The sequence below is a fragment of the Acanthopagrus latus genome, chromosome 8, assembly GCF_904848185.1.
Source record: "Acanthopagrus latus isolate v.2019 chromosome 8, fAcaLat1.1, whole genome shotgun sequence".
Taxonomy (NCBI): Eukaryota; Metazoa; Chordata; class Actinopteri; order Spariformes; family Sparidae; genus Acanthopagrus; species Acanthopagrus latus.
In genome coordinates this window covers 21,175,677-21,197,733 of record NC_051046.1, presented here as the reverse complement: position 1 = coordinate 21,197,733, position 22,057 = coordinate 21,175,677, and the positions used below count along the sequence as shown (strand labels likewise).

At 42.5% G+C, this 22,057-nt stretch overlaps 1 protein-coding gene across 5 annotated transcripts in view; it reads right to left on the bottom strand.

Moving 5' to 3' along the window:
- The window catches only part of srgap1a (SLIT-ROBO Rho GTPase activating protein 1a), an 81,889-nt gene that overhangs the window by 4,418 nt on the left and 55,414 nt on the right, over positions 1-22,057 (bottom strand). For 4 of the 5 annotated variants that reach the window (XM_037105954.1, XM_037105955.1, XM_037105952.1 and 1 more), the window contains 12 exons: positions 21,840-22,037; positions 21,307-21,391; positions 20,224-20,251; positions 18,523-18,628; positions 16,339-16,399; positions 15,461-15,538; positions 15,128-15,262; positions 13,150-13,255; positions 12,792-13,016; positions 10,957-11,036; positions 5,802-5,982; positions 3,408-3,545 (listed from right to left, as the gene is read on the bottom strand). In XM_037105954.1, the coding sequence (XP_036961849.1) occupies positions 3,408-3,545; positions 5,802-5,982; positions 10,957-11,036; positions 12,792-13,016; positions 13,150-13,255; positions 15,128-15,262; positions 15,461-15,538; positions 16,339-16,399; positions 18,523-18,628; positions 20,224-20,251; positions 21,307-21,391; positions 21,840-22,037 (1,421 nt within the window). Of the gene's footprint in view, positions 1-3,407; positions 3,546-5,801; positions 5,983-10,956; positions 11,037-12,791; positions 13,017-13,149; positions 13,256-15,127; positions 15,263-15,460; positions 15,539-16,338; positions 16,400-17,835; positions 17,870-18,522; positions 18,629-20,223; positions 20,252-21,306; positions 21,392-21,839; positions 22,038-22,057 lie in introns of all 5 variants that reach the window. The other variant, XM_037105953.1, reaches the window with a different exon arrangement.

The window sequence follows — 22,057 nt, the reverse complement described above, 5'->3', positions numbered from 1 at the left end:
CACTAAAGTAGCTACACACAGCCTGAGTCAAGAGCTGTAATGATTAATCAAAGCAGCTATCATCACTGTCTGCCTGGCAGCTATGACTAGATAAGAGCACGACTATTTGCACTGATGAACTCAAATCCAATAATACAGTTACCTGATATTTATTATGTGACATCTCAGAAATTCATATCGTCTTCGGGTGAAAAAGAAAGTCATTTCATGATCATGCAGTCATGTTTTCAGTCGGTGGAACATTAGTTACAACTTGAAATATTAAATCAATAACATCTGAGAGCTGATAGTACTATAATACTACTGCTCAACTATTTTAATTGGCCTGCTGTGTGCATTATTGGTTTATTGTGATGTGGTGCCTGTGATGAATAAGCACTGAATTACACATCCTTTAATCACTTCTCTGAGGCGCACGGCTTCATTTGAGAGTTTACGTCTGCCTAATGAACGCTGTCTCAGCTGTTATCGTTAAGATTTACTGGCAGCTTCATCACCGCGCTAAACAAAAAGCAATAATGAGTGCGGATATGAAAGACCGTGACGCTCTCAGAGAATGTAATTGCAACTTCGCATCTCCCCAGTCGACTCATTTCATCACAGAAAACTCCTCATCAATGTGAATGAGAGAGCCTCAACAGCTGCGTGTGCTTACGTAAGACTCATACCTGCTCACACACTGAAATGTAAATGTAAAAACATGAATTACTGTGCACCAAAAGACATCTTGACAGCATAAAATATGCACTGATGAGAGTTAAAACATTAAAAAATATGAAGACTTCTTGGTGGAGTGGTGCAGGCTGGCGAGTCTGGTTGGAGATTTTTTTTTTTTTTCCCCCTGACTGCAGTGAGAAATTTGAAATAGTAAACAACTGCAGGAACCACTGACAACCTGCAGGGGGAGCAGTCTGCATTCAAAACACCAGTCCCCTGCTGGGACAGTGTATGACAACATGCACTGCAACTTACTGTGCAGGCTGTCGACACACTGACAGCTCATGTTCTGTTTGTTGTGGCTTTTCAGCTGATGATAATGTAAAGGACAAGACATTCCACTGGTTTTTGTCCTCAAAACAGAATAGAGACCAACTGAAATACCTAGTGTATACATCTTCGCCACTAAAAGATGCGCTGTCTAGAGTCTCACTTGGTGTGAGATAGGTCCAGTCTGGCGAGTGTGCGGTTGATTGAGAACGGCAGGAGAGGAAAATATCTAAATAAAGCTTGTGATATAAATGATTAAACACTTCTGAGGACTGTCTGAATGGAAGAGCAGAAGAGTGAGTGGGGGCGGGCGACAGGCGATGAAGAGAGACAGGTGGTGGGGGGGTCACCTAGGAGCGGATGACAGGTAGAGATTTTTGTGGCTTTGGGAGTAAGAGCCGCTTCATTAAGGTCGATGTGGAAAAAGATGATTCATTCAGATATATCCTCCATCTGCACACAAATACCTGCAGCGGGTGTAAATATTGCCCCTAGGATGAATCATCAACATTTCAACAGTGAAGTAGAGGCAGTGAGTGTGGCTCTGAATAAAATAGCATTTGTTCATGTGTTTGGCAAGAGCCAGTAACAGACGTTTCAAGGTCGCTCGCTCACTCCACCACCAGAAGCAGCGGTAAAGAGAGGAGCATGAGACACAATATTGGCATGCAACCAGCAAAAGCTGCCAAAAAGACTGAGGTGTGTTTGCATATATATGTGTGTGTCCTCTTTGTTTGTGTGCGTGTCTGTGTGTGTGTGCGTGCCGTAACTGTCTATGCATGCATATGTACAGTATGTTCCAGTGGGAACAGCTGATGACTAACTACCACTGTTAGATGTGTATTTAATACTCATTCTTTACAACTGTCTAGTCAGTGACAATAAAATAGAGTGGGAGAGGTTTTTATTTCCTCCAGTGGCCATTAGGCTGAGAGAGGTGAGCTGAGGATAGAGGATGACAGGAGAAAGCAACATAGGTAACAGTGAGGATTGGGTGCATTATCGTACAGGTCGTTCCCCATATCAAACAGACTCGCTTACAAAACAGACAAATCAGATAAACTGGTCTTGGTGCAGGTTTGCATTGAAGTAAAGGGTTGATGCAAAAGCAACTTCATCTCGATGCTGGGTTCCTACACATTTTCTATCTCAAAATGTTAGATTTTCCAGACTGGATGTTTTTTTGAGATTCAAAGATATCAATGACATGATGATTCAGTCCTAGAGCACGTAGGGCAGAGAAGTGCAGGTGTAGAGGCAGGTCTGCATGGGAGTGAGCCTTCCATCACATCCGCACCCTCTCCCCTTGGGCTGCACTCTCTCACTCAGTAGAAAGCACTTTGGCTGCACTGGCTGCAAATGCCATGAAAAACTCTCAGCTGTGGTCAATTTTTAGGAGTCAGACATTTTATATTAAATGAAGAAAAATCAGAAAAGAATGAAAGGAATATTTCCTTTATTCTCTGTTTCCATACTTACCAAGACCTGCAAAATCAAAATGCATTATTTTCAATAAGGCATAGGAACCCTGTCTACATAAAACATTTTGGGTTTGTGTGTGAAGGTGTACACATTTTTATACCTATTCAGGACTGGTGTGGGCATACACACTGACCATGACCTATAGTCCTCATGGGGACCAGAGGCCTGGTTAAATTTAAGGATATGTAATAAATTAAGGTTTAGTTATGAGTTAGTTACAATTAGGGCTTGGCTTAGGCTGTATAAATGAATGGACGTCAATGTAAGGTCCTAATAAGGATAGCTGTGCAAACCTGTGTGTGTGTGTGTGTGTGTGTGTGGGTATTGGTATTCACACCTGAATCTATCTAAGCACCTTGGATGATGCAACAGTGATGCTGCTGCAGACATGCTGCCGCTACACTGTCAGTCCTTATTGGATTGGCCACTTCTCATTAGGTAAAGCCAATGTGAAGTCTGTGATGTGTTGTGGTCAAACTTGTGTCAGTAGGACTGGCACTAATTAACCCTGCAACATACGTATTAACTAACTAACCCCCAAAATTTGTCTCAACAGCATTGTTAAAGAAATTCTAAATATTGATCTTTATAATGAACGCAGCTATTCTAAAATATGTAAGATTGTAGACGAATAAGATCCCTTATGAAACTAGGTAAATTCCTGGGTGTTTTTTATTATGTACTTTGACATCTTTTCCTTTGGATTTTCAAATAATTGACTATCAGTTTATAAAGACTGTGTCATTCCATTTCCGTACATCTCAAAATTGATCACTTTCATTGCGTTGGATTTTTCTTGGGGGAAAACAAAACCACAAATGTTCAGACTTCTTGTGAATCGTTTAGAGACTGCGAAGATTTAAATGCCAGATTCTTTCTAGAAATTGTTTAGTAGAGGCTTTAATGTTTCAGACTGACACAACCAATTCAAAACCAACCTGGTAATAAAGGCCTCAGAGATCCTGGTGTCAGTGGGCGAGCCGATGTCTTTTCCCGAGCATTTATCCTCTCCAGCGTGGCCGCTGCTGGCCTCACTGTCAGCTTTCTGACTCAGAGTGTCTGAGAAGTTGTCATCTCTGGGACACGGAGACAGAGTGACATTGAGACATGAAAAGAGCAAGACAAAGTGACAGAAAAAAAGGAGAAATCAGCAAATCAGTCGATCTTTTATATTTTGCACTGGTCTTCGATGACAGAATTTGATATCAGTTTCCTGCGAGTCAGCACGTCTCCCTCTCTCCCCCAAGGTCCAGAGGGTCGGATGAGTCATATTCCTGGGCCTCTCATTATTCTGGTGGTGCAGCGTGGTGGTGACATGCGCACACACACACGCACACACACGCACAACAAACACCCACGCACAAGCCAGCTGTATGGGTTTCAGTGAGGTGTGTGACTGGATACTGGGTACAGTTGGTGCCTGTCAGGTGGCAGTAATCAGAGCCACTGAGCTGCACTGCTGCCTCTGATGGTGTGTATTATCCGATATAAAACACGGTCAGTGTAACCACAGACAGAGACATAGGCAGGATGAGTCGTAAAAAGAATTTACACACAGACACGAGTAAGTTGGAACACCCTGAAAGTCGAGTCTGAGAGCGACTTCCTGTTCTGAAGTGGCCTCTCAGACATCTCTCTGCATTTTTTTATTCTGGGCTCTTTTGTGGGACAAGTGAAGATCACAACCCTGTGTGCACTTACAACCCTTGGGCTGCTCTGTTTAAGTAGAGAGCAGGATGTTACTGCACTCTGGGACAACCCGTACAGCTGTAAATTCCCCAGCTCTTTCATTAACTAAGAAGACACCCCATCAGCTGTGGCCCTCCTGGTGAATTATTGATACAGGCACACTGACGGGACCGCAGTAGGAGAGAGGAGAGAGAAGAGGGAAGAGGGAGAGCCAAATGGCTATTTTGTCAGCCAGCTACTAAGTGATTGGAGTGATTCTTTTCTCGGCCTAATGAGACAGTGAATCTAGTCCATTAAGCACCAACAGTCGCCATGGCAGAGTGTATGCTGGTTAACACTGAGAGCGGGACACAGTGAAAGAAGGGCCCGGTTGAGGACCCTGGAGATGGAAAATGTTCCAAAGCCCAGCGGGGATGACACTGGCGTGCAGAACAAACAAGGCTGAAGGTCCTCTACACACCACCCTACAGTCAAGGGATGGCCAGCAGCCTCTTATGGAGCAATGTCAACAAGAACAAGTGTGTTGTTTACACACAGGGATATTATCAGTGAATGCTGGGGGTGTTCATTTGAACCGCAACTATGTGGCAAAAACAACTCTACAGCCATGTAAGCACTCCTGTGAGGTGCTTAGAGCTAAAAGTTAACCTCAGCAATGCTAACATGTTTACAGTAACAATATTAGTCAGCTGATGTTCAGCAGGTATATTTAGCATCAATTTAATTTTGACCCATTTGGAAAAAAAACTCAAGTCAAAACCAAAAAGAAGACTGTCCCATGTTTACGATGTGTCTCTATACTTGAGTTAATGTGTCCCCTCAGAGTTGCTGTATGGCTGCTGTAAAGCAGAATATGTTGGCAGAGGACAGCTTTTGACACGTGTGAGAAAAATAAAGAAGCTGTCACTGCTGGACTATGTTTCTGGTTTAGTAAAAAGAATACTATTAAGACAGTTAGCTTGGCAGCAATAACCCCTTCAGGTGTGCGTCAGACACATGCAAGTAGGCCCTGCTTTTGTTTTTGATAATTGAAACTGAAAGACAATTTAGATCAATTTCCAATTTAAAGTTGAAATCATGACACCCCTATTAATTAGCAGTTTTTGATTTTTGTGTGAGATGAAAGGTTAAGGAACCATTCAAGCTATTACAATTTATCCTGTTCAAACTATGAACGTCAATTTAATTTCACTTTAAACCACCAAACGTCAACCTGCTGGGGAGCCATCTAGGTAAAATCAGGGGATGACCAAAGTTAGTTGGATTCCTCATCATCAAGGGGCTACGAATTGACAGGACATGTTTCAGTCATCTTGTACGTAGCCATGCCACTGCTAGCGAAGCTAAAAATACACAAGTTTTGCTGTTACAGTAGTTTCCCACATCTCTGCTTTGTAAGTCATATTGTTGGAGTCATTGTTTTTGTCTCAAGTGTAACTATATAATAATAAAAAAATTAAGAACCTCTCAGAATGAGAGACTCTGTCATGGACGTGATCGATATTTCAGTCCAGACTTACAAATTATACAAGTCTTCTATCTATGTCAGGATGAAGGCATCTTGTTGAGCATTAAATCATACACAAGATAGATGCTGATTGAATACATTTATGCATTACTCAGTCATAACTAAAAACACTCACATGTCTTGGACCACAATATATTGGTGTGGCACCAGGCCATCGATGCCATTGTGTCGCCCCTCCCACCAGTCTTCTGACGCCCGCTGATACAGCAGCAGGGAGGCGCCCTTCTTGAAGGACAACTCACGGGAAGAGCGCCCAACGTAGTCAAACTTGGCAATGGCTTCAATGGGTTCACCCTCTGTCAACGGAGAGAGGATTACACAGGTCAGGTATGTCAGACAGGGCAAAGGCATCAGGTACAGACGGCTATTATCGCATGTCCAGACACTTGTAATGACTGATGCAAGTGGGACAGCTTGTGAAATAAAAATCTGAAGACAAGACATCACATAAATACACTTAAATATATTGTATGCTGGCTGGTGTATGTTTGTGCACATGGATGCTCATGTGTGCCAGCTCAAGTGTGCTGAGACAGGTCTGTTATTTTAGTTGTAGTCAATAGTTAACCGGCTCAACAACAGCAGGCCAGGGCCGAAACAGGCCCTGAGGAGCTTTAGTAGGATAATTATAGAAGCTGGCGAGAGGAGATCTATATGACTCAGTGGCATGTCAGTCACAATATGGATCATTAGACTGGGCTGATATCTACTCGATAACTGTACAAGTAGAGCCCTGGATCAGTGACATTGGAAATGAACATTGTAAAGATCAGGAAAAGTTATAACAGACAGCAAGTGCCAGTGATAGATTGACTAGATAATGTTTGATTCATTTCAATCTACTTTTATTGACTGCTCTCTTCAAGTCCAGTATTTTTTTTAAAATCACTGGATCAGTCTCCAGCTCCATTTGACTCTCTTATTCAAAAGGTACACGTCTCCAAGCCAATATGCATGCACTACAGCAACACAGGTCTAAAAATAGCTTTTTTATTCCTCCCTCGCTCCTACCTCTGCTCCCCTCCCATCTCACTTCAAGTCAGACGGAGCCTCACCCTAACACAGTCTCTCTCTCTCATATATATATATATACACACACATACATACATACATACACACACATACACACCGGGAACAGAGTAAATGGCTGAAGCTTGTATCTGCTGTGAAAAGCCATCATGTTATGTCTTTCACAGGAGCTTGAAAGTAGTTCTCAGATGAGCAGGGAGGCCACGTGAGACAGGAAATACGGGGTGAGATTCTGAGATTCTTTTCTCTCTGTCCTCTTCATCCTCATCTATTTCTATTAGATTTTTTTTCCAAACCTTTAAATTGCCTTCCCTGCTTGACTTGGTTGTCAGGACTGATGGGGTGGATGTGACGTGGCTCCAATGAAACGTGACAGGCAGGAATTTACTGCCTGAATTAATTGGGCTGCACTGCAGCGGACAAGGCTGTTAATAAACTTGACGGAGACTTTATCGTTGCAGGGGATTTCTCTTCCTCTTTATTTTCTCCATCTCCTTCTCTCACTTCAACCTCTCCATCCAGCTAAAAGAATTTTATCCACGGCACACGTGAACACACTAAGATACACACAGACATACCCACAGTGCAATGACGCACCTGCTGAAGGCAGCAGGCCGTGAACTCAAATCTCAGTGCTGTTGAGGATCCCCTCTGTCATGTTGTGCAATTATAACTAAGAATCTCTTCAAACCCAGCCACCCAAGGTTACCCATACACACGTGCGCGCACACACACACAGGCACGCACACACACAGACTCACTCACACTGCGAGTGGAGTTAAAGAAATGTTGGATTGGAGAGTTTGAGGCTGTAAGAGATATGAACTGTCAGATGTCTTACACAAGCCAGTGGAGCGGAGTCAGAGGGGATGTTCACACATACAAATAGAGGAGCAGGAGCCTTTTGCTAGATATGGTTGGGATCAATACAATAGAAGAAGGTATAAAACACTTTATTCTGAAGACAGATATTAATCTTATGGCTCTTCACTGGGGAAAAGATGACCCTTCTAGTTAAGTAAAATAAACTGCGCTTTTACATGCACAAACCTGAACAACAAGGACATCCTACTGTTCCGCTGCAGTGATATATAATCAATGTGCCAGCTAGTTCCCCTTTGACCTTGTGTTGAGTTTACCAGCAGATAACATCAATGTATTGACGGCGTGCGAGAAGTGCCACTCTGAAATCAGGCAGTTAATCTCCAGGCACGACAGCCACCGGCCATGACACTGTCATGTGTGTCAGGCACAAGCAGATATATGCTGAGAGACAATGTATGGCTCCATACAGCCCCAGTTTGCCTTTCTTTTTTCTTTAAGTATAAGTAGAAGAAATAACGAGGAGGACAGTTGTAAGGATGACTTGTTACACGATGATGCAGCAATACATACATACATACATCTTATGTATTACACATGTGGGTCAGAGAACTTAAACATACATTATCCTGAAAATAAAACTATATCCTTGGTGGTCTGTGAACAGCAATAACCCAAAACAGAACAAACAAACAAATAAAAGGAACCAGAATTTGGAAAACCTGAAGCAAATTGTGATTTGTGATTCTGGGTTATATATACAAATCTGACTTGAAATTTACCTGACTTGCAAGTACAAAGGACAGCTGAGGGTGGTAGTAATGTCATTTGCTTGCAGGATGCAGGTTATCCTGCTGTGTGTCTTGTATTTTTTGATCCAAGTGATTCGAAAAGGCTTTGGTAAACCCTGTTAAGTAACTTTTGGCTGGTTTTCAAAGATTTATTACACTCAATTGTAATGGATATACAATATGAGACACAAACTGGGGCTAAGGTCTTGAAACACCTAACATGACACTGCCTTTATCTCAATAATCAATCCACAGAATTGTCCTCCACTGTGTTCTGTCTAAATCCACCCAGTCCAGATTATTTATCTGAGCTAATGAGCTCTAACACACTCCAGGGGGCCTGCGCCGAACAGATTTCCGGACAGCTACTTAGACCAACACGTGGAGTGACTTTTACTCCACTCTCTCTCTGGCTGTCTTCAGTTCACTTACTTTGAGGGCAAACACATTTTGAGAAGAGAATAAACAAACAGTTTCAGCCTGCAGAATCAAGTGCTGGAAACAGGAAAAGAGGTTTGCCTTTGTGTCTGAAATCCAAATGAGGTCATGGGGATTTAAAAATAACTGATGACAATAACTTGACCACAGTTCAAGACTCCACAGGGAGGGACTCGAGTCAGTGAGGACATCCTCCCCGTCCGCTCGGAGAAGCTTTTGGAACAAAACCATGGTAGCAAGGGATTTCTGGAAAACGTAATCCTCCATTAATTACTGAAAGATTTGATAGCTGCCATCTGTGTTTTACAATGGGAATCCTCACATACAGAAGTTTCCCTCTGTAATCAGATGTCAGTTTTCGTTAAAAAGGACACCCAGATGATGACTTTAATTTGGAGGCAGTGTGATTAATAGCTGACGTAATGAGAGGAAATCAACCATACTTCCATACTCCAGAGAATGATGATGAACAGTGTCATGGAGCCCCTAAAATTTATGTCTGAGTGTGAAAAGCAGACAGGATTGGGGTCTTAGCTGTCGCCATGGAAACTGGTTTAGGGAAGTCTGTTTGACTATATGTCTTTTCTGCTCACATTGTCTACATCTGGCCAGCTCTCAGTCACGGATATCTATCACTTTTTAATGAGCTGGAAGTTTTATTGTTCTTTTCTGCTTTTCCGCTGGATGTTAACAGCAGCGTCTGACCCCAGCTGATATTTTGGTTTCAGCTCACTCGCTCACTATTTAGTTTGGACCGGACCAACGGGTATCCATTTCACTCAAACAAAGGACCACATGTATGATCACACAACTCTGCCTTATGCCAGCATGTCTGAAATGAGTCCATTGTATCCTCCAGTGGTCTATGTGAGCCTGGTGTTTGTTTCATTCTACGAATTTGTCTTGGACACATGGAAATGTAGTTAAAGGTAGAGAAAACAGAGTCTACAATCTTTGAAAAGCTATTAAAACCTGAAAATTTTAACTGTATCACCATATTTTTGCTATTCTTTTACAAATCGCTGTTTACCCAAGGTAATAAAAAATATCAATTGAATTCAAACATTTCAACCCAAAGCTATTACCCATGGGAAAAAAGATCCAGTGGGTGCAGACCACCATGCTATTTGTAAAAGGGGGTTGCGGAAGTGTCCCAAGGCCCCTTGGGAGACACAGAACCATTAGAATATGAATGGCTGTCCATCACTACGAGCCTAGTTCCCCTGGCCCTCCAAGGTTACTGCATTTAGGTGGCTGAAAGGCAGGATTAGCTGCAGAGAGCTGGGTTTAACCCTCGCAGCACCGCAGACACGAGGGAAAGCTTAAATTTGCATACAGTATACGGAAAAGACAGTACAGCATTTTTCCGTCACGTGTAAATGTGTGTGTTGAGACACTCAAGTTAAGTTTAATCAGTGATGGAATGTAACCGAGTACATTCACTAAAACACTGTACTCAAGTCTAATTATGAGGTACTTCAAATTCACATTTTCTGCTCAATTATTCTTCCATTCCACTACATCTTTTGCTCAAACTTCAGTTACTAGTTATTTTGCACATTGCAAACTGCATCAGAGCCTACGCTGCTGTTTTTAAATTAATTTATCTCATTGGCTATGAGAAAAATGGTGAAAATCTGATCAGCTAGCTAGTACACAGTAAATCCATAACATATGAAACTAACTATAAATGGTACTTTTTATACTTAAGTACATTTAATATCAGATCCCTTAAAACTTTAACTAATGCTCTGTGTGGATGACTTTCACTTACTATAAAAGTAAGATTTCAAGTCGATGTCTTTTCTTATACAAGTATGACTTTTAGGTACTCATTTAGGTACTCATGGGTTGAATTAATGTGATGGGCAATTGATTATACTGTTTAAGGGGGCAAAATGTTGAAATTTGGGTTAATAGCGTTCAAAATATGTAAGATGTAGATATACTGACTGGAGTTGGCATGCTAACCAGCTAACCCCTGCCCATCCTGGTCCAAAGCTCCTGTGCTGCAGTGTAAAAAATGAACACTCCCCTGGTCTTCGAGCATCCAGTCTGAACTGCCCGCCGAGGTTTAAATTGCAGTTTGGTGAATAAGGAAAAGTGAATAAGGTGAAAAAAAAAAAAAGTGTGATCACAAGTGTGCCTTTGATGTACTGCAAGCATTGTTACTTTTTAATCATCACTCACCGTCCTCGCTGGTGTGTGTCTCTGTCCCTCCCTCATTGTCCACCTCCTCCAGCGCTCCGTGCTCACTGTAGGGGCTCTCACTGTGGGGTGACAACATGCAACTGTCAGGGTCACAGCCAAAGTGGGGTCAGAGGTCAACAGACAGTATCAAAACAGACTAAAATCCCAGTTTGTCCTTTCATTTCCATTTTCTTCAGGAAAAAAAGTTGATTGAAGACACTTTATCTGCTATTTCATAATGCAATGTAAGCTTTTTGCTCGTATCTCAACGGTCAAATCTAATTTCAGTGAGGATGACAAGGAAGAAGGGAGTTTTAGGGGGGAATTAATAAGACATAGCGGAAGTTCAAGTCGCGGTCACTTTATGAGAGGCTTAGATCCTCTATCTGTGGTTCTTTTTCTAATGGTCCTCTTCTGGCACCGTGCTGGCAGCAATGCCACACACACATCCACAGATTACCCCTGCCAGGAACTGAACAGTCTCCTCCCATGCTAACATGTCACCAGCCGCCTCCTCTTCTACGAGAAAGGGAGGCAGCCAAGACAACAAATCTCCCCGGGGCCTCATGTGCTTTTCCGGGGGGGACATGGTCGTGCTGACACGGCTGATTAGCTCGATCCAGGGATAAATCCCTGTCAGCCTGTGGTGTTGTGAGGGCACTGAACAGGAGTAAGAGAGACAGAGAAAGAGAGGAAGAAACAAGTAATACGTTGTGCTTACAGATGTGAAGCTGGCAAAGTGCCGCAGATTTGATCTGTTTGACTATGTGCTGCAATTCATCTAATGATCCTCTCACTGCCAGGTGACCTTTCTCTTTCCTCCTGCTGATCGTGGTAATTAAAGTGATTGTTTCAGCCTGTCTCACCTAGAAAAGTCCACTGTGTAAAGTCAACTCTGAAACATGCTTCTACCTTGTCATGTTCCTTAAACACAGACACCTAATTGGTGAGTGTAATTACTCACCACCTCCACTGACATACTACTGACACAGCTGCAGTGCTGAGAGCACACGCATACCTGCATGTTTACCAAGTCCCTAAGGTTTGGCTACACGCCTTTGTTCCATTCATGGTAATGGAATAAGAAAAGCACCAGCATCTGTCAGGCTCTCAAACCTAAATCTTGCTGTGTAAATCTGTGCAGCTGCAGGTGGTGACCTCATCAGAATGCTTTCCATCTTTTAATCCTGGATAACCAACAACTTCACCTTCAGACAACAGTGACAGGGTGGCCTCAGAGCTAGACAAGAACACTGTGTACATCAAAGTGTATTGCAAGTTTGCAAACAATCGGCAAAATAACTTGCAATTTCAGATGGCTGCTGAACTCTGGCCTATCATTTGAGACCTCTTTTGACAGTTTAGGAGCTTCTATGCCTGCCCTGTGGCCCCAAACAGACAACGAGGGCTATTCTTAGGTCACAAATTGGCCTTCAGTGACACTGTTGTCTAATTGGAACTTGGACCATGCAATAATATATAATGTGGACCCACTGTATTTTCCAGCTGGGAGAGGCAGTCACAGGCCATCTCCAGGCTTATTTTTGCATTTAGGTGAGGGAAAAAAAAAACCCCCAACATGTTCATGTTCAAAAAGATTGATACCAGCTTGGGAAAAAAATACAGCGTATTACTTTTCAAAGAACCCAAAATCATGCCTTATTAAGGCTAGACTGGGAAAGGCGCATGTATTTTAACAAATGCTATTAAATGTTTGCAAGTTTTTCAAATGTTGCGGTTTATCTACCTGAAAATCCTGACCCATGACTTTCAGAATGACTTAATGACTTGATGACTAATCCGTTGCGATGACACATTAGTGCATCAATCCTCACCAATAGTCTCCTCCAGCCATACACTTCTCATAGATGGGCCCATCCAGCTCTTTGGCGTCAGGAAAGATGGTCTCATGATGGATGATGATGGTCTTGATGATCTCATTGACGTGGGCCTGGCAGGACACCTGATCCTGGCTGTCTGGTGTGGGCATGAGTGTGGGGCCAAAGCATATGGCCAGGTTGTACGGGTCCATCATGTTCTCGTCGCTGTACTGGGACAGGCTGGAGGAACGAGGAAGAGAGAGATGTGGAGAAAGAGACCAAGGAAGGGCAGAGTGAGAAGAGGACATAGCACTGGGGACAGTATTTTGGACCTCATTCATTCTTAGGAACTGGTTTGTGTCTGTTAACTTACTGGTTGAGGAAGGCGAAGAGGTAGCGCATGACGATGAGGACTGATCTAGGAATGGTCAGGAGGATCTTACGAATGTACAGCGCTCTCTCATACAGGTTCTCTATTCCTAGAGCAGCAAAAAGAGGGTATAAAGTTACAGTAAATACAGTAAAATGCACTAACATACGGAAAAAAATACTGTGGACTGCTTTGTTTCCATCTTTTAACCTCTGCTTGCAATGATCCATACATTTATATATACTCGTATTCTGATGTTGTCCACATATTGATTACCACCACACCTCGTCCAAGTATACAAATGCAAGAGTACATTGAAGCTGAGCCAATTACTTATCAGAATTACTCTGCATCTCCTGAGCAATGATTTACTAATGCAGTAATGTGCAAAGCATGTGTGTGTTTGAGTGCGTGTAGTCCCCAGGAAATGTCTTAACAGTGGTCCTGACCTTCACCAGTATTTTTTCCTGCTCTAAATGAAAATAGGATAACTATGTACTACTGTATACAAATATTTGTAGTGTGCATTTTGTTTCCACATTTTAAGCTCATGAACACGCCAAGGTTGTAAGAAACTTTAGACACGGGACCAACCGAGGAGCTGAATGCACAGTTTTTGCAGGAATTATTATAATATTATCATGATTATCATAAATGTAAAGTATTCAAATTTTCAAAATCTGTATCAGATTGTGCTTTATCAACACGGCAGAGAATGCCAACCTTTGTATCTTTCATTACCATCTCATTTGTTGTGCTGTGACACTTGAGCAGCCTATTTTATTTGGCTGAGCAGGGGCTCTGCTGCTGCTAAAAATAGCCCTGTCACCCTCCAGCCACTCTGTGCCATCTGGGATTTGGGCCTCTGGGATCTTTGTGATGCATTTCATTTTTCATGAATACCTAATGAGGATTCTGGGAGGTTCCTGAGCACTTCAGAAGCTACTATTTAAAGATGTACGCTAGCGTAAGCTTATACATCACCTACAAACACATGTGTGAGCACTCCCACGCAAAGCATCCCTGCTGCCAAAATGAAAGATAACAGTAGCTGCAGTGAGAAAAAAAAAACACTCAACCGAGAGCAGTTAAATGGAAAAGTGATCTTGTAGCTGGTCTGAGCTGCTCCATATGGAATAAGCAGAGGGTTTTAATATGGAGCCTGCTGGGCGTTCAGCCCACACTGCAATCACTGGCATGTTGAGCTGGGGAATGTAAACAGGGAATCCCCATCACTCATCCTGCACAAATGTGTAACAGTACACACCCAGGAAACACACACAGACACACTTCACAACACAGAGTAGACAAAAGCCTGTGTGTAAAATACACATGGCACACACAGTCTGCACCGGGCATTACAGCACACGCTGTGCCCATGTGACTCTGTGCATGTTCAATTGTTCAGTAACAGAGCCTCAAAGTCCCCCCCTGTAATGTCTACAGATCAGAACAAGCCACACAAAGAGCTGACTGATGTGTGAACTGACAACGTGACTATTCTTATGAGGACTTCACTAAAGATTCAGAGCCGCGGGTATTTAACATTCCACCACGTTGCTGTAAGCATGGTCAGCTTTGTGCCACTAACGACAGATAATCATCCTTCTCAGAACTCAACTACATACCAAAGAGTAGTATCAACACAAAGTGTAAGAGAGAAGGAGAAGTAAGAGCCATTCTGGTGATTAAACACTACAGACAGTTTATTATACTGTTTCATCTGAGGACTGTATCTGCTATCTACTATATAGAACCACAAAACCACAAACCTTACAATATCCAGCAGGCATTTGCCACCATGATAATCAGACTACAGACTTTTCAATATAAGGAAACAGAGAATCTGCTCAGTCTAACACTGTATTATTGACCATAACATACTGAAGTGCTAGATCTACAGCTTGTGATATTTTATGTCTATGGTTGATAACTAAAAGTTTTTTTTCTTATTTCATACATGTTTTTTCATAGTTCTTACTGATGCAGGCCAGCAGATCATTGAACCTCTCTTTGGGGAAAAGAGGGTTCTCCAGACCACGGAAGTAAAGCTTGAGAACACCAGCCACCGAGTTGATGTCATGATTATTCTCTTCATCCGTCAGAGGGTCATTTCCTAAGACACAGACAAGTCAGCAGGTCATTTGGACCACCTTGTTTATAAAAAAAGCACATTATACTCAAAAAGCAAAATGGCTAAACATGGTCAATATAATATGTCATGATCAATTCCTAACATTTGGACCTGATAACAATGAAGCAAGAGATCAAAGTGATAATATGCTGTAAATACTGTTTAAAAATCGTCATGTACCTCTTTCAAATGAGTTCTTGATGTCATTGACTTCCAGCTGGGATCCAGATACACGAAATATTCCTTGATGCTGAAGGCCTGAAAAGAGAAAGACAAAGAAAGATGTTAAGGAAGGAGGAGAAACGCAAGGTAAAGCAACAGACAGACAGAGACACATTCAACATGGTCATAAATCCCCTGAGATAGTCACAGAAAGAAACTCCCTCACTCAGCAAATAAAGCTTATTTTAGTTGGACCTCAGAGGCACATCCTCTTTGTTAAGCCCCTTCACTTTTCTAATTAAGGATAATTAATGAGGCAGGGAGTCCGCAATCAAGCTTGACTAAAGTGTCTTCCAGCTGGGATTAGGACTTAATAAGAGGAGAGGTCAAGGGTCAGGAGGAAGCGTGATTAGTCTGTGGTTTGTCTCTTTAAGAATTCTCTTGACGTCATCAGTGGAGGCTGCAAACTAAGAGATCACATCTTAATGCTGAAAGTTCGCATTCCATCAGAGTGTCTTTTTCAGTCTGGTTCAACCAAAAACTTTAGCTAAACACTTGTGCCAGGGTAAGCTGTGTGCATATTTGTCTCACGGTGTGTTTGAAAAGCTTGGTGAAAAAGGCTGCTCTGGTGTAAACAGGATGGAATCTGCATTTTCCCATGACTGCAGCTTAAGTGGAACACACTAAAGCATCGATATGAAACATGATGCACACGGCCAAACAATTAGTGCCTGGAAGTCACTCAAGTGTCACTTTTAACCAAAGTCAGAAAGACTTGGAAATGAAGCAGGCTGCAGTTTTGTGAGAAGAACTAATCATGGAGCAAAATACAGTCATCAATTTATGATTGCAGAGCTGAAGTGAGAAAATGTCTCCACACACAACAACTGACTCACCATACAAATTGATGTAGCGAATGCAGCTTTCAACCACGCGGGGGATAGCTTGTCCAGAGTCCTTCAGAGGCAAAATAAACAGACACTCACAAATGTCACATCACTTGTAATTTGACATGTTTGATAACATAATTAATAGCTAGAGCCTGACAGATACACCATCCATATCGGTAACATTTAATAATAACCATTATTAATAAATGGTACATTTATAGTTAATAGTTAATTTATCTTTTAATAGCTAACATTAGTTAGAAATGTTGAAATAATGAAATGCTTCCAAACCATTTATTAAGCTTTTTTTTTTTTTTTTTTAAAAAAAAAAAAGCTTTAATAGTCTGTGAATGGTTAGTAAATACAGTGTTGCTCATCTATAAACATTATTTGGATGACTGTAATAAAGCTTTACTTGATGTCCCAACCTAACATATTTAGATTAAAATGTGCAGCCTCAAATGTACACAATGCATTTGACTGTTGACTGCAAACTCTTTGCATATATCTAAAGACATAGGTCAATGCAGTGATGTCCCAATAAATACCAATTACATCGGCCTGGGTGTATCAGTCGGGCTCTAACAGAACTTACTAATGTGATACTAAAAGTCTACAAACATGCACACCCAGTATTAGTATGATCTGTCGGGTTATATACAAAGTGAGAGTTACCTTGATGAGACGTTACTGAGACAGACTGAGTTCCGGCTGTTTGACTTTTCATGCCCAGTCTAGTATAATAACTCACTGATTATAAAACACCATCAGAGTGTACAAAACTCAACAACAAGCATGCACAAAGCTGTTGTCCAATGCATTTCAACCCTGGGCCTCCAGTGCTGCTAAATATACTCTGTGTCTTGTTATGCTGGCAGTCAAGTGCACCCTGTGTTTGAATCAACTTATCTTCAGAGCCACAGGAGGAGGGCAGAAGTGGTGGGATGATAGGAGCAGCAGCGTCTCCTTCAGAGAAAACACATTCCTCTCACGCACTTTGACATGGACGTGCACTCTTGTTCCGCACTTGGTGCCAGCTGCTCCTGCAGCTCAGTGCTGGACAGGGACTCAGTACATGCTTTTAATGATACAGTGGATCTGTTTACAGCCCTCGGGGGTATACACATGGTCAAAACACAGCCACCATGCCAAAATCAACTATCGTTGGAGTGGAGCTGTGAGGGGTTGAGGCACAGGTCTGGGGCAGCACGATTATGTAATACTATCCCTTTTGATATGTGAGACTGGGCATTTCTCTTTTGTGTCACATAAATTCAATACCAATTTTGAAGCTGGAAATGGTCCACGCTGAGAAAATCAGGGTTCAAACTAAAAATGCTGGTTGCTGCAAGATCGTCAGTTCAGTCTGTCTCAGCCGACTCACTGAAGTCAGGCAACAAACACACATGACATTGAGTGAAAACGTTGTTATGGCAGGACAGGTAAAAGAATAGAGCGCAGGCAAGCAGCATGGGCCCCCCCAAGATGCTTCAAGGTGTCTACCTGATGTCGAGCGTGTGAGTTCCTTCGTCCGCGGCTACAGAGAAGTGTCACGAGAGCCAGAGATGGACACAGAGAGACAGAAACAGAGAGAAAAGGCAAGACCCAGATTAGCACCACAGAAGCTGCCCACCAAAGCTTTCACCAAGAGCGCACCATCATTCCACTCTGTAAACAACAGGAAGTGGACAGGACCAGGCAGGACTGGACACAGCCACCAGCGAGAGGCAGTGAAGAGGCCCGGAGGAGGGAAGCAGCAACACCTTATCAGTCTGGCATCCGCTCCCTGACTGCCATTTATACTGCTGTTTTTCACTAGCCTCTGCTCTCACACTGGAGGAGGAAGAGAGTATCTCTACCAGAGTAGCTCAGCGATGCCAGGTCAGCAGTGAGTCAGGGGGAGCTGACGGAGGGAGACAAACATTTATCCCTCCGACTGCTGCTCCTCTCCACCCGATCTACCATTGCCAACCTTTACATCTCAGATGCAGACTAACAGAGCTCACTGACTTATGAGGAGGGTTTCCAGAACCCATCTCAGCACAAATATGTTGCTGTCGTTGTTGGTAAAAGATAAATCAAAGCTAAGATGCTTTGGGGGAACCCACCAAAATGGCCAGGAAGCCAGAGCAAGACAGAAAATAGATAGGAGGAGGAGCAATGTCGAGCGGGCAGACTGGTAATCAGTACCTTGATAAATGACTCCAAATTGCCATTAAATAACCTAACATTAAAAACAGAGCGGGGTCTAGCCCGCCGGGTGCCAGTGTGGGTTTTGTACGGCCCGTTGGGATGTCTAGAATACAAAGAATGCATCAGAGTAAGTACACAGTGCAGTTTTCCTCTCAGAGTGGTTCATCTGTTCTCCAATAACCTTCTTGTCCTTCAGAAACTTTAAGTTGTGGCTGACTAATCTTCAAAACCTTCCGACTCAAGATGATGATGACTGAGGGTATTTTCAGACACTGCTGAAAACCATGACCGAACTTTTTCTCTATAATCCTGGCTTTTATTTCACCACAGGCTATCACAGGGCAGTGAAATATCAGACCTGCAGGGAGCTTTGTATGTGTCAGCATCCACCTCATGACAGGCCCTGTGGGGGATCTGGCTCTCCCAGTTTGTGTGGATGTGGGTCTGTGACTTAATGCAGTTTGGCTTCTTGTGACCAGACGGAATGAGATTAAAAGAGTCCGGGACTTTGGTTTCTTCAGCTGCTCAATCATAGCGACAGAATTACTGTTCCTGTGAGAAAGAGCCTGAAGATGTTTTAAATACCTGCCCACGCAAACTCAAAGGAGGATATTTCTCTGACATAAAAATAAAACTATGTCCTTAGGTGTACCATCACCTCAACGGGCATCAGCTGACATAGAGCAACGATACTTAACGGATGTTTTACTTGATTACAAATACTGGTGTCAGCCTGTGACCATTTATTTTCATCCTCAATCTGTCACTGATTGTAGTACTGAAGTAGGGCATTTCTGGTATTCTTGCTTGATTCTTTAATCTAAACAGTTCTTCAATCCTTATTTTCGCTTTACTCTGAAATTGCACAGTATCCCATTTAAAAGTATACACAAAGGGAAATATTTTAGTTATTTTCAAAAAATATGACCTTTTCCCTACAGTTCTATCAGGGTGAAATAATGTTCAGCTTCGATTGTTTGGATTATAAACACAATACATACTGTATAATGAAAAATTATAGATAAAAGTTCTATATAATATTTTTCTCTTCTTTGCTAACTGACCATTCACAGCTGATGGCTCTATAACTGGTAAATTTAATTAATAAAAGTATTTTTACATAATTTTTGTGAAATCAAATTTCAGTGAAATATGCCATTACATCAACTTACGTGACAAAAAAAAGGTCAAATAAAGTAATGGGAGTATATTCAAAGTTATTTCCATACTTGAACGTAAACAATGAGGAGTCAGACTAAAGAGTCAACTGACCGACCCCTTCCTGTCTGCTCCTCTTTTGTTGCTCTTTAAAAGTGATACTACAACACATCAAGTTCATGCAAATTCTCCTCTCCTCTTGTTTCTTAGGCTAAACACTCTCCACTTTACCACCTCTCACTCCCTTTAAAAGCCATATGGTGACATATGGTGGCATTGGGCATGAGAAGTAGAGTAATGCATAAACACGATCAGGTTAGTCTTAGAAAACACAGTGACCGATGGTACATCTGCTTGATGCTCTCCAGGGGCCATTATTCCTCTGCTTTCAACATCACAAAGGACTTCACATGAGAATTCCCTGAGGCAAAGTGTGTGCTGCTACACGTCATGAAATATTTCTGCTGCTGTTGGAAAGAAAGTGGACTGGATGTGCATCTTGAATATGCACTGGTCCTGAAATGTGAACGTGTACTTTACCTTGTGGTCATGTAGTCAGCTCTGTGGCCTGCGGGCAAAGAGAGGGAAAAGATAAGAGATGTGAGCGGAAGTTAGATGTGAGGACATGCCAGGACCCGTCTCTGAGGTCCCTGCGGTACAGTTTGCATCTGCCTAGTGAAGCATTTGAAGCCTGCCATCTGTCTGCAACCGCTGGCCTCTTGAGCAGCACAAGTACACACACCTACGCATGCAAACACAGACGCAACTTGCACGGTGACTTCTACAGACAACACATTAGCTACATTACATTTACAGTACAAGCACAACATCTACCAGGCATGTAGTCATACGATTACAACTGACATAGGCACCCAGTCACACTAATCATTATAGTAATAAACAGAGCTACAAGTTTTGACAGGCAGAGAGCACAAAATAGCTTGCAAATGGTTTTGGAGAAACAGGAGTAGTTTTGACTTTGTGGCCATCTGTTCCCATGAACAGGATCTGACCTGTCTGTGTGTCGGAGTGACTCATACTTCATCTCATTGACAACAATATGATTAAAGAGCACGTGGAGAAAAAAGAAGGTGGCTTTTCTCTTCTTTGTTAGCTCCATTACCCATTATGTGGACAGTTGAGTTGAGTGAGACCACCAGGACTGTTGGGTGGAACAATGACTGACAGACACTCTCTGGGTTGACAGTAGATTAGCTGAGGCCTCGAGGAGATCCCACCAATGTAGAACAAGGCAGGAGCGTCGGTAATGACCACCACCCCCGCTAATACAAGGCGGTCCATTAAGTTGGGAGCAAATCAATCACTAAGACGGATAATACAAATTCACAATCCCCCTTAGCTCTGGCTTGCCTGGCTAAAACCTAGATTGCCATCCAAGAGCTTTAACTAGTAGAAAAAGCAGGCAAACAATGGGAAGTTTGCCATGGAAAAGGCTGAGATTTGCTAAGCAGGCCTGCAGAATAAAAAAGAGATTAACAGTTATGTTGGATGTTGGAGGACTGATTAGGGCTGACATACATCCTCATTTGGGCTGAAGGAAGGCGACCGGAGACTCTAGCAGGAACAGTACACAATATAAAAGTAAAGGGATCGTGACTCTACCTTCACCAAGTGTCCTCTTCAGCAAGTCATGTTTGGCCTGTAGTTTGGAGATGAGATTACTGCCCTCCAGAAACTCCCGGAATTTCTGTTGAGAATTGAGAGTAATTACTTGGCGGCCCAGAGTGCCAGCCACAGCAGCCGCTCTTACGACAGCAATCTACGATAAGAAAGCCAAGGGCAAAGGACACGCTGAGAGTCTTTTTAAAGCTGTTATCAGAGCATGTCCATCTTCAGACGGGAACAGGACAGCAGTTAGCCTTACAAAATGGGAATATCAAAGATTTCAAAGGGGCTTAGTGCATGGGAGTGTTAAATTTGCATGCACAGATTAAAGCAATTTAAAGTCCAGATAAATGCTTTGAATTTTTAGTCTCAGATTTTTGCAGTAGCTATCAAACATATTATATAAATCACACGTACATAAAGGCGTCAAAGAGCGTCAGTAAGAGAGATTTATTTCTATTTTCACACAGAAATCTCTTAAGTCATATCCACAAGCGTCCGCTCATGTTAAACCACACATCTCCCCTCACCATGAAGTAGAATTGCTCTGTCTCCTGCTGGTTGGCCCTCCTCTTGGCAATGCTGGGCTTGCTGAGGTACGTCTCAGACACAGTGGACTTGACCGACTCGGTGGATCTGCTGTGGTGAAAACACTCGGACACGTCATAGTCTTCGATTGTCACCATGTCCTGGATGGTGGTCAGGGTGGCCTCTGATGTCTTTTTGATCTGGAGACACACGAGGGATG